The 13,061-nt window shown below is 50.0% G+C and overlaps 1 protein-coding gene across 1 annotated transcript in view; it reads left to right on the top strand.

Moving 5' to 3' along the window:
- The window catches only part of LOC138756767 (glycine-rich extracellular protein 1-like), a 97,838-nt gene that overhangs the window by 82,735 nt on the left and 2,042 nt on the right, over positions 1-13,061 (top strand). Inside the window, exons 8-15 of the mRNA XM_069923152.1 lie at positions 247-357; positions 1,450-1,560; positions 2,428-2,535; positions 4,929-5,039; positions 7,579-7,620; positions 7,886-7,939; positions 9,191-9,271; positions 9,913-9,951. Coding sequence (XP_069779253.1) covers positions 247-357; positions 1,450-1,560; positions 2,428-2,535; positions 4,929-5,039; positions 7,579-7,620; positions 7,886-7,939; positions 9,191-9,271; positions 9,913-9,951 — 657 coding nt within the window. The remainder of the gene's footprint in view (positions 1-246; positions 358-1,449; positions 1,561-2,427; positions 2,536-4,928; positions 5,040-7,578; positions 7,621-7,885; positions 7,940-9,190; positions 9,272-9,912; positions 9,952-13,061) is intronic.

Genomic DNA, 13,061 nt, shown 5'->3' with positions numbered 1-13,061 from the left:
ATGGCCTCATCTCCCCACTGGGATTGTGATCATACTGTTCCAGATTCTCAGCGAACCCCGCACCCCTGGGAATCTCTATCCCGTGGGTCAGTGGGACTGGAAGAAGAATGTTCAGGTGGTACCTCAATGTCATATACCAAGTCACGGGGCAGAGAGCGCGTATCGGGGTCACTGTTGTGGGGTGAGATCTCCCTCCTCACCTCTCTCTTCCACCCTCCTCACCTACTCCCTTTCTCCCATCCACAGGATTTGGGAATGGCAGGGTTCTGGTACCTGGTCCAGTGCAGTCGGCCTATGGCAAAGAACTGCGTCCCGGGCCAGTGGTGGCCAACGGCTACGGTCCCAGGATAGGCAACGGTGAGCTCCCTCCACTCCGAACCATGTCGGGACTGGCCCATGGGGATTGGTGGAAGGGGGAGGGGTGGGAGGTATCGACTGGGGGATGGAGGGACTGTGAAGGAGGGATGGGGTGGAGGTGGAAGGAGGGATGGAAGGGAGGGAGGGAAGGAGGGATGGAGAGGAGGGAGGGATTGATGGGGATGGAGAGAGGGATAGCAGGATGGAGGAAGATGGAGGGAGAGGGAGGAGCAGTGAGGATAGGCAAGAGAAATGGAGGGAGGAGTGGAGGTGGAAGGATGGAGAGGTTGGGAGAATCGATGGAGTGAGGGTCGAGGGGGAGGGAGGGTGTAGGTGGAGAGAGGGCACGTAATGGTTGGTGAGGGGAGGTGGAGGGATGGAGGGGAGGGAGGGATTGATGGGGATGGAGAGAGGGATAGCAGGATGGAGGAAGATGGAGGGAGAGGGAGGAGCAGTGAGGATAGGCAAGAGAAATGGAGGGAGGAGTGGAGGTGGAAGGATGGAGAGGTTGGGAGAATCGATGGAGTGAGGGTCGAGGGGGAGGGAGGGTGTAGGTGGAGAGAGGGCACGTAATGGATGGTGAGGGGAGGTGGAGGGATGGAGGTTTGGAAATGGAGGGATTGAAGGAGAGAGTCAGAGGGGGAGGGAATGAGAAAGAGGGACACAGAAGATAGGAGAGGGAGGAAGAGGGATGAGTGGAGGTGGAAGGATGGAGGGGCTGGGGAATCTATGGTTGGAGGGATGGAGGGAGGGTCAGGGGAGGGAGAGAGCCCCACTGCCCCCATCTCCACCCACTCTGATCCCCTTGCCCCCGAAATCAGGCTGTAATCGGATGTCCTGGTGGAGATGGCCTCATCTCCCCACTGGGATTGTGATCATACTGTTCCAGATTCTCAGCGACCCCCGCACCCCTGGGAATCTCTATCCCGTGGGTCAGTGGGACTGGAAGAAGAATGTTCAGGTGGTACCTCAATGTCATATACCAAGTCACGGGGCAGAGAGCGCGTATCGGGGTCACTGTTGTGGGGTGAGAACTCCCTCCTCACCTCTCTCCTCCACCCTCCTCACCTACTCCCTTTCTCCCATCCACAGGATTTGGGAATGGCAGGGTTCTGGTACCTGGTCCAGTGCAGTCGGCCTACGGCAAAGAACTGCGTCCCGGGCCAGTGGTGGCCAACGGCTACGGTCCCAGGATAGGCAACGGTGAGCTCCCTCCACTCCGAACCATGTCGGGACTGGCCCATGGGGATTGGTGGAAGGGGGAGGGGTGGGAGGTATCGACTGGGGGATGGAGGGACTGTGAAGGAGGGATGGGGTGGAGGTGGAAGGAGGGATGGATGGGAGGGAGGGAAGGAGGGATGGAGGGGAGGGAGGGATAGCAGGATGGAGGAAGATGGAGGGAGAGGGAGGAGCAGTGAGGATAGGCAAGAGAAATGGAGGGAGGAGTGGAGGTGGAAGGATGGAGAGGTTGGGAGAATCGATGGAGTGAGGGTCGAGGGGTAGGGAGGGTGTAGGTGGAGAGAGGGCACGTAATGGATGGTGAGGGGAGGTGGAGGGATGGAGGTTTGGAGATGGAGGGATTGAAGGAGAGGGTCAGAGGGGGAGGGACACAGAAGATAGGAGAGGGAGGAAGAGGGATGAGTGGAGGTGGAAGGATGGAGGGGCAGGGGAATCTATGGTTGGAGGGATGGAGGGAGGGTCAGGGGAGGGAGGAAGCTGGGTAGGGAGGAGAGAGGGAGCCCCACTGCCCCCATCTCCACCCTCTCTGATCCCCTTGCCCCCTAAATCAGGCTGTAATCGGATGTCCTGGTGGAGATGGCCTCATCTCCCCACTGGGATTGTGATCATACTGTTCCAGATTCTCAGCGACCCCTGCACCCCTGGGAATCTCTATCCCGTGGGTCAGTGGGACTGGAAGAAGAATGTTCAGGTGGTACCTCAATGTCATATACCAAGTCACGGGGCAGAGAGCGCGTATCGGGGTCACTGTGGTGGGGTGAGAACTCCCTCCTCGCTTCCCCCCTCCACCTGCCAGACTGTCCTCACCCACTCCCTCTCTCCCATCCACAGGATTTGGGAATGGTGGAGTTCCGGTCCCCAGTCCAGTGCAGGCCTACGGCAAGGAACTGCGTCCCAGGCCAGTGGTGGTCAATGGCTATGATTCCAGGATGGGCAATGGTGAGCTCCCTCCACCGAGAACCATGTCGGGACTGGCCCAGGGGATTGGTGGAGCGGGGAGGGGGTGGGAGGGAGAAAGAAGGATGGGGAGGAAGAGATAGTGCAAGGGGGAAAGATGGAGGGGGAGTGAGGGAGGTGCAGAGGAAGGAGGGATGGAGGGGAGGGAGGAGTGGAGGTGGATGGAAGGGAGGGAGGAGTGGAGGTGGATGGAGGGGAGGGTGGAGTGGAGGTGGATGGACAGATGGGCGGGGAAATCTACGGTTAGAAGAATGGAGGGAGGGTCAAAAGGGAAGGAGGGATGTTGGAAGAAGGGAATGGAATGGAGGATATGAGGGAGGGGGAGCTGGATAGGGAAGAGGGAGGAGAGAAAGAGAGTTGGGTAAGGAGGAAGGAGAGGGAGGAGAGAGCCCCACTGTCCCCATTCCAACCCAATGGCCCCCTCGTTGTTGGGACCAGGCTGTAATGGGATGACCCAGTGGCAATGACCCTTCTCCCCATGCCCTTTGTCATCATTTTTATAATAAATACAAAGGGAACGAACTGAAAATACAAGATCACATGTGTACATATCACGAAAAAACATCCAAACTCGGCCCCCGCCCCTGCACTGGGTGAAGACGGGGAAGATCAAAAATATTATATATATATATAAAAAAAAACACCTAACCTACTCTATTAAAAATAGAAAACTAATCAAAAAAAATCCGAGTAGCTTACGTACATTTTGTAGCTTTTGATTCAAACAGTGAATCAAAAAACAAAGGTAAGACTATATCTCATCTGGAAGAGCGAGTGCATCTAATCACATTAAAAACATTTTACATCATATGAAAATAAGACATAAAAGGTCGCCTTGTATCTTCAAATTTCAATGATGAATCTAATACATGATATCTAATTTTTTCTGAACTTATGAGAACTGAGAAAATGATTGAATCACTGTTGGAGGTCTAGAAACTTTCTGTTTGAATAAGGTGGCTCTTCTAGCCAACAATGCAGAGAAGGTCACAACCTGTTGAACAGGTACATAAAAATTCCCTATGTCTGGGTCAATAACCGTAAAAAGAGGAGTTACTGGATTGGGTCGTAGATCCACCTGAAATACAATTGAAAAGATATTAAAAATTTCTTTCCAGTAGATTTCTAAGGATGGACAAGACCAAAACATACGTGTCAATGTAGCAATATCAGATTTGCATCAGTCACAGGTAGGGTTAATATTAGAAAAGATACAGGCCAGCTTATCTCTGGCCCATTGATTCTCCGATAAGGGGGATCCCAAATCTTTTTAATCTTACCGTGAAGAACTGGACATAATTTCAGTAATTGATCATACATAATTCCAATTAACCTTTTCTGAGAAGGATTCAATTGAAAAATATTATTAACTAGATCAGATGTATATACAAATAGGAAGTCTGGAAATATGGTATTTAAGAAATTTCTAAATATCAAATGAAATGAATATTTGGTAAGTATATTTCAAAAGACATTAAACAACCTTCAATAAATAAATTTGCATAGGAAACAATACCTCTGATTTTTCCATATAGAGAAGGATTGATGGTTGAAAAAAAGTAATTATGAGAGATCACACTAGATAAAGTTTTAAATTTTTTAAACATTTCCTAAATTGGACCCAAATTTACAACTAGGTTTGAGTATTGGATCAGATAAATCCTTACTGATCTTGGAAAAGTTCAATGGAAGAGAGGTGGCTGATAATGAATTTTGCCGCAGAGATTTCAACCCTAAATCTGTCCATAAATGACGATCCAATTTGTCAGAACAAAATATCCAAAAAGTTACATAACGAATATTTACAGCCCCGTGATAAAATCTAAAATCATACCACCATCTTTTCTCATTTTTTGTAACTGAAATGTACTAATTCTAGAGTTTTTGTTCTTCCAAATGAAAGAAGAAACCTTTGAGTCAATATTATCAAAATAAAAAGATTTTGGGATGAAAATTGGAATTGCTCAAAATAGATTTAAAAACTGAGGTAATGTTATCATTTTAACTGCATAAATACGACCTATTAAAGATAATGATCAAGGAGACCATCTAGAAAAAGACAATCTCACGTACTCGAATAGATTCTGATTACAGCGTTCCAGATTCCTGGCATCCCCTTCCCTCCCCCCCTCCCCCCCACCCCCCCCCCCCCGCACCTCTAGGAATATCCGGCCCGCGGTTTGGCAGAACTGGAAGAGGAACATTCAGGGGGGTCCCTCAAGGTCATGTACCAAGAGTGGCAGGGAAGAGAGTGCGTATTGTGGTCGCTGTGGGGGAGAGAGAAGGGTAAGGTGAGAACTCCCTCCTCGTTTCCCCCTTCCACCCTCTGGACTGTCCTCACCCATTCCCCGCCCCCTCTCTCTCCCCATCCACAGGATTCGGAAACGGCGGCGTTCCAGTCCCTGGTCCAGCGCGGACAGCCTACAGCAAGGAACTGCAACCGGGGCCAGTGGTGGTCAACGGCTATGGTCCCAGGATGGGCAACGGTGAGTTTCTTCATTACCCTGCACCCTGAACCACATCAGTATTGGCCCTGAACTCTGACCCCACCCACGACCTCTGTACCTGACCTTTAACCCCCCCAACCACGACCTCTGAGCCTGACCCTTAACCCTAGGTCCACTAGACCATACAACATAGGAGCAGAAATAGGCCATCCAGCCCATCGAGTCGGCCCTGCCATTTAATCATGAGTTGATCCATTCTCCCACTCAGCCCCACTGCCCGGCCTTCTCTCCGAAACCTGGCTCATCAAGAACCCATCAATCTCTGCCTTAATGACCCGGCCTCCAGAACTGCCTGTGGCCACAGATTTACCACCCTCCAGCTGAAGAAATTCCTCCACGTCTCTGTTCTAAGCAGACACCCTTCAATACTGGCCTCACTGGGGGGGGAGGGGGGGGAAGGGGGGGCGCGGACCGCAGTGGGGGTCACCATCAGAGGGAATGACACCAAAATGACTGTCAATAAAATTTTGGTGCAGTATTTCAGCAGCAATTTATTATAAAAATAATTAGTTACAACAAAACCATTTTTCATAAGCCCAGCTTATCAGTGGACCTACGAGGCTAAAATTCGATGCTCATTTACTTTTCGTTCCTTCTGATGTGCTGTGGTCAGGTCTGTCAGTATTACAACGAGACTTCATATCACATGGTTTCATCTGTGCGCACTAGAAGCAAGAGCTGTTGTTTTGGTGGCTGTTGTGAGAATGATCTTGTAATTTCAAGGTGTGATTTTAATGTTGTTCATTGTTTATCTCACTACTATTCCCGTTACATTCAAGAGTCGATTTATTGTCATCGTAATAAAACAGGGTCATATTACACGAAATTCCTTTTTGCAGATTCGCCCCCGGCAGGAATTGCCCGAGTGCCTTGTACAGTCAGAGAGAGAGAAGCAAAAGAGGGTCCACCCCCCAGAGTCACCGAATGTCTGTTGATTCACCTCCAGCCCCTGCACCCCCACACAGTCCGGTCCAAACCATTTATGACCCCGGGCTCAAGATCCGAATCTCCTGGCATGGGCCGGGACCCTCTGGCGCCTCCTCGTATCCCGGCTTCGATACTTGGTACCCCCTCTGGCCTGTTCGAGCCAGTCTCCAGCAGTCTGCAGCCCCGGCGCGAGTCATCCCCCCACTGGCCAGTCTCCAACAGCCCATAGCATCCACAGGTTTTTCGCCTCAAGTTGCCGGCAGCCCTGATTCCTCAGTCGCAGAGCCCCTCGCTGGTCCGCTGCCATGGTCACCGTCCCCGCAGATCATCTCTTCCTTCTCAGACAGTGGGGTGGGGAGGGAGTGCTCTCACTGACTTCCATTTTCCCAGAGCCTGCAGCCCCTCAATTAATAGGCGCTGCCATCTTTCAGTGATTTACCATGGGGAAACATCTACCCTGTTGTAGAGCTCGTCGAAAGAACCAAAGACTTGTTGATCCAAACTAAGGCTTTTATTAGCAAAAGACAGGAGCTCTTCACAGGCAGCCGACCAGTCCGGAATGATCCGACCTGGCTAGGGACATAACCCTTTAAGGCCCAAACAGTAGGCGTGGCTAAGCTCTCAGCCAATCGCTGTAAGCACAGTCATTACATACATACTCTAGATACTGTAACTATATACATTGGTGATAGGTCTGTACTATCACACCTGTCCACACCTTTCAACATTCAAAATGTTTCAATAAGACACCCCCCCCCACCCCTTCCTCCTAAACCCAGACTCTATCGGGATCCGTAAACCTGGACTCGATCCGGATCCATAAACCCAGACTCCATCCCAATCCGTAAACTAGACTCTATCCAGATCCATGATCCCGAACTCTATCCCAATCTGTAAACCAGACTTTATCCCGATTTGTAAATCCAGACTCTATCCAGATCTGTCAACCCAGAATCTATACAGATCTGTGAACCCAGACTATCCCAATCTGTAAACCCATTCTCTATCCGGATCCATGATCCCAGAATCTATCCCAATCCATGAAAACAGACTCTATCCTGATCCGTGAACCCAGACTCTTTATCCCAATCTGTAAACCCAGATTTATGAATCTGTGAAGCCAGACTCTATTTGGATCCATAAACCTATTCGATCCGTAAACCTGGACTCTATCCCGACCTGTGATCCAAGACTTTATCCCAATCTGTAAACCCAGATTCTAAATGAATCTGTGAAGCCAAACTCTATCTGGATCCATAAACCCAGACTCTATCTGATCCGTAAACACGGACTCCATCCAGATCCATGAACCTGAACTCTATCCAGCACCCCTGGATCAGATCCCACCCTGTGACCCACTCCGAGGGATCTGTTATTCTATATATAAACCCCCGAACCCCTGGATCAGATCTCAGCCTGTAACACACTCCCAGGGATCTGTTATTCTATATATAAAAGGGAATGGGGTGACAGGGAGTGGGAGGGGAAGGGAGAGGGTGACAAGGGAACGGGGTGATGAGGGTAGGTGGGAGGGGGTGACAGGGAGGGGGTGACATTGAGAGACCCTCATTCTGGCCGTTGTGTATGACAGGATATGTATCCCCGGCTCTCGTCAGACCAGGTCTCCTGAACGGTGAGTGGGTCATCGCCAGGGTTTGTCACCGCGGGAAAGCCTCACCCCATCTCCCCCTCCCCACCCCTCTCTCCCTTCGCCACCCCCACCCCTCCCTCCCTCCCTCTCCACCCTCCCCCTCACTCCCCTCCTCTCTACCTATCTCCCTGTTCCCTTCTCTCCCCTAACACTCCGTCCACTGTCCCCACCCTCACAGCCCTCCCCCAGGAGGATAGTGGATCCCTCTCACCCTCACTCTCACCTCTGCCTCCTCTCCCCTCCACAGGGCTTGGAACGCAACGCCTCGTGGGACCCAGAGGCAAAGGACCGAGACCTGCAGGTAGATTTGTGTCTCCACGCCTTCATCCTTCACCCATCTCCATGGGGGAGGGGTCTGAGGGGGATAGGGAGTACAGACGTCAGTTGGGGAAGAGGGTCTGCAGGCCATTCAGCCCCTTTGAAACCTCACAAAATTATCTCTGGGCACGAGGCCATTCAATCTAGTCCATTCAGTTCCATATGTTGGCACATATGCCCTCAGCTCTGGAGGGGGGGGTGGGAGAGTGAGGAGGAGGGAGAGAGAGACAGGAGGGAGAATGGGGAGGGGTCGAGGGAGAGAGGGGAGAGAAGGGGGAGAGAGAAAGGGAGAGAGAAAGGGAGAGAGAAGGAGAGTGGGAGAGAGGAGAGACGGTGGAGAGAGGGGGAGAAGAAGGGGAGAGGGTGAAATAGGGGAGCGAGAGGCTGACGAGGGGGGAGAATGTGGGAAAGAAGTGGTGAGAGAAAGGGGGAAGAGGGTGGAGAGAGGGCAGGGAGTTGGGAGAGAGGAAGGAAGGAGAGGGCGGAGAGAGGGGGAGAGGAAGGAGAGGGTGAGGGTAGAGAGGAAGGAGAGGGTGACGGGGAGAGAGGGAGGAGAGGGTGACGGGGAGAGAGGGAGGAGAGGGTGAGAGAGGGAGTTGGGAGAGAGAGAGGATGGAGTGGGTGGAGGGGGGAGAGGGGTAGAGAGGGAGAAAAGGTGAGAGTGGGGGGAGAGGGTTGAGAGAAGGGGAGAGGGTGGAGAGAGGGTGAGAAAGTGGAGGCAGCTGGGGGAGAGAGAGGAATGAAAGGGTGAATAGAAGGGGGAGGGAGAGGGGGGAGATAGGGGAGAGAGTGGGTAAGAGGTGGAGAGAGGGAGAGAGAAGGGGAGAGACAGGAGGGGAGAGAGGAGAGGGGGAAAAGGGGAGAGAGGGAGAGAGGAAGGAGGGGGAGAGCGAGGGGGAGAGAGAGGGAGGAGGGGGGAGCGAGGGGGAGAGAGAGGGGGAGGAAGGGGAAGAGAGATGGGGAGGGAGGGGAAGAGAGAAGGGGAGAAGGAGAGAGAGGGGGATAAAGGTGCACATTCCGGGAACTGGCATATCTTGGTTCGTGGGGGTGTGTTGGGGAAAAGTGAGAAGGAGGCGAGCCCCATGCCACAAGATAGAATGTCCCCCCACCTCATGGGTTTGTGCACCCCAGATCAAGAGAAGGCTGCTCTGCTCTCCTTTAACATACTAGCCCTCAACCCTGAAGGCGATTTGTTTCCGGGGCCACATGTTAATGCTGCTGCCGTTGCCTGCAGATTACAGGGGTGTCGCTTTCCCAGGATATACTGGTCGTAGAACGTATCCCAGCGCAGGTATCAGAATGGGGTACGGAAAAGGTGAGTGCACAGGATGGGAGTGTCTATTTGTACAGGGGGGAGGGAGGAGAATGTCAGAGAGAGATACGGATAGAGAGGAGAGAGGGTGGGGGTGAGAGAAAGGATAGAAGGGGAAAGAGAGGGGTGAGAGAAGGGTAGAGAAGAATAGGGAGAGGGGTAGAGAGAGAAGGAGGGGAGAGAGGGAGAGGGAAAGGGGTGAGAGTTGTGGAGAGGGGGAGAGGTGGAGCAAGGAGGAGAGAGGGGATGGAGGGTAGAGAAAGGGGGAGAGAGAGGGGAGAGAAAAGGGAAGAGGGGTTAGAGAGAGGGAGGGGAGGAGAGGACGAGGTGAGAGGACGAGGTGAGAGTGAAGGTCCTCAAATGTTTCTTTGACCTGGGACCTTTTACCTAGTTTTGGGTGGATCGGGGGTAGCTCCGGGAAGTGGATCTGAACTCCAACCCTCACCCTCACCCTAACCCAGCATCAGTTGAGCTAGAGTGGGTGTCTGACCCCTTGGGGAAATGAACACCCCCCCTCCTCCACCCCCAGCCAGCGAGGGTGGGGTGAGGGGATGGATCCGATCCCTCAGTGGGATGGAAGTGAAATATCAGGCAATGTTGACTTTGACCATTTGACCCTGATCTTTGTCTATTTGCCCTTTCAGATGCAGGTCATGACCCCTACGGTCAGCTGGGAGGCTACAGTAAGTCAGCTCCCTTGCCTTTCATCTTTGAACTCCCCACCGCAACCTCTCCTGGGTCACCTCTCCCTGAATTTTGACCCACCCTCCCTCCCCATGTGACCCTTCACCTGCTAGGTCATCCCCCTTTACCTTTTCCTGGATCCATAGAACATTACAGCACAGTAACAGCCCCTTGGGCCCTTCTAGTCTGTGTTGATCCATTCTCCTGCCCCACCCCACTGACCTGCTCCCAGTCCCTATCCCTCTGTACCCCACACATCCATGTACCGTCCAAATTCCTTTTCAATGTTAATATTGAGCCCCCATTCACCACCTCAGCTCATTCCACACCCCCACCGCACTATGTGTGAAGACGTTCCCCCTAAATCTCTCCCCTTTCACCCTTAACCCACGTCCTCTGGTTTGGATCTCACCACCCCTCAGAGGGAAAAGCCGACCAACATTTACTCTGTCTATCCCCCTCATCATTTTAAACACGTCGAACAAATCTCCCCTCATTCTTCTGCACTCCAGGGAATAAAGTCCCAACCTGTTCATCCTTTCCCTGTAACTCAGTTCCTGAAGTACGGGCAACATCCTAGTAAATCTTCTCTGCATCTTTCTATCCTATTGAGATCTTTTCTGTAGTTCAGTGACCAAAACTGCACACAATGCTCCAAATGTGGCCTCACCAATGTCTTGTACAACTTTAACATAACATCCCAACTCCTGTACTCAATTCTTTGATTTATGAAAGCCAATGTGCAAAAGCTCTCTTTACAACCCTGTCCACCTGTGACACCAATTTCAGGGAATTATGTATCTGTATTCCGAGATCCCTCTGTTCTACTGCACTCCTCAGTGGCCGACCGTTCACTGTGGACGTCCTTTCTTGGTTTGTCCTTCCAAAATGCAACGCCTCCCTGGTGCAAGGGTACAAGATATCACAAATCGGGTCCAAAATATTCTGAGAGGAGAGGGAGAGCAGCCTGATGTCTTGGTACATGTGGGTACAAACGACATTGACAAGAAAATGGAGGTAGTGAGCTGGGACGAAAGCTGAAAGACAGGAACGCTAGGGTGGTGATCTCGGGATTACTACCTGTTCCAAATGCAAGTGATGAAAAGAATGTAAAGATAAGGAAAATGAACGTGTAGCTGAGGTGCTGGTGTACAGGGCAAGGATTTGGCTTCTTGGATCATTGGGATCTCTTTTGGGGAAGGCATGATCTTTACAAGAGGGACGGGTTGCACCTAAATCCAAAAGATGTCAACATTTTGGCAAGTATGTTTGGTACAGAAGTGGGGCAAGGTTTAAACTAATTTGGCAGAGGTATGGGAACAAGAGTGATAGGGAAAAGGGTAGGGAAGATCAAGTAATGGCCAGGAAAAGTAAAATAGGAAAAGTAATGTTGGGAGGAGAAAGTAAAAAATCAGATGGTGCAGTGAGTTTTCGGGTCAATGATAGTCTTAAGAAAATTACAAAGAAAAATAGTGGGCAGAAAAATCAAAAGAAAAGGTTACAGAAGTCACTAGATATTAAAAGGACAAAGAGCACAAGGGCACTTTATCTGAATGCCCGCAGTATTAAAAATAAGGTTAGTGAACATGAGGCGCAAATCGGTACCTATGCCTATGATTTGGTAGCCATCACGGAAACATGGCTACAAGGTGACCTTAAATGGGAATTAAATTTTCAAGGGTATCAGATGGTGCAAAGAGATAGACAGGATGGTAAGGGAGGTGGAGTTGCACTCTTAATCAAAGATGAGCTCCAGGCAGTAGTGAGGAATGATATAAGATCTAAAGAGCATAATGTTGAGTCCATTTGGGTAGAGATAAAGAATAACAAAGGGAAAAAATTATTGGTGGGTGTTATCTATCGCCAAACAAATAACAATAGTTTAGTGGCACAGGAAATAAATAGAGAGATAAGTGAAGCATGTAATAATGATACGGCAGTAGTCATGGGGGACTTTAACTTCCACATAGATTGGGAAAATCAAGTTGGTTGTGGGAGTCTGGAAGAGGACTTCATAGAATGCATCCGTGATAGCTTTCTTGAGCAGCATGTTAAGGAACCCACAAGAGAAAATGTTCTCCTGGATCTAGTGTTGTGCAATGAGATAGGTAGAGTAAATGATGTAATAGTCAGAGACCATCTGGGAAATAGCGATCATAGTATGATTGAATTTCTCATTCAGATGGAAGGGGAAATAGTTAGATCTAAAACTAATATATTATGCTTAAACAGGGGTGACTACCATAGGATGAGGGAGGAATTGGGCAGAGTGGACTGGGAGCACAGGCTAATTGATGAAACAGTTGAGGAACAGTGGAAGATTTTCAAAGAAATATTTTGTAATGCTCAACAAAAATATATTCCGGCCAGGAAAAAGGGCAGCAAGGGAGGGAAAAATCAACCGTGGTTAACAAAGGAAACAAAGGAGAGTATAAAATTGAAGGCGCAGGTGTATAAAGCTGCAAAGTGCAGTGGGAAACTGGAAGACTGGGATAACTTTAAGAGACAACAAGGGGTTACAAAGTGGGTAATAAGAAATGGGAAAAAGGATTATGAAAGTAAATTGGCACAAAATATAAAAACAGAAAGCAAAAAATTTTATAAATATATAAAATGGAAGAGTGTGGCCAGAGTTAACATAGGACCCTTGGAGGATGAGAAAGGAAAACTGGTAGCAAAATATGAGGAAATGGCCGAGGCATTAAACAAATATTTTGTGTCAGTCTTCACGGTGGAAGACACGTCCAGCATGCCCAAGTGCGGAGTTAAGGATGCGAATGTTGGCGAGGGCCTTGATAAAATAGTTGTTACAAAGGAAGTAGTGATGGAGAAACTAATGGGACTAAAGCCATTCAAATCACCTGGTCCTGATGATATGCATCCAAGGGTTCTGAAGGAAATGGCAGAAGTTACAGTTGATGCATTGGTGGCCATATACCAAAATTCCTTGGATTCTGGGCAGGTCCCGGCAGACTGGAAGACAACAAATGTCACGCCACTTTTTAAGAAGGGATGTAGGCAGAAGACTGGAAATTATCGGCCAATTAGCTTGACGTCTGTAGTTGGAAAAATGCTTGAAGCCGTCGTTAAAGATGAAATAGTGAAACTT

This window comes from Narcine bancroftii, chromosome 3 (assembly GCF_036971445.1).
Source record: "Narcine bancroftii isolate sNarBan1 chromosome 3, sNarBan1.hap1, whole genome shotgun sequence".
NCBI classification, from domain to species: domain Eukaryota; kingdom Metazoa; phylum Chordata; class Chondrichthyes; order Torpediniformes; family Narcinidae; genus Narcine; species Narcine bancroftii.
This window is presented reverse-complemented; position numbering and strand designations above follow the sequence as displayed.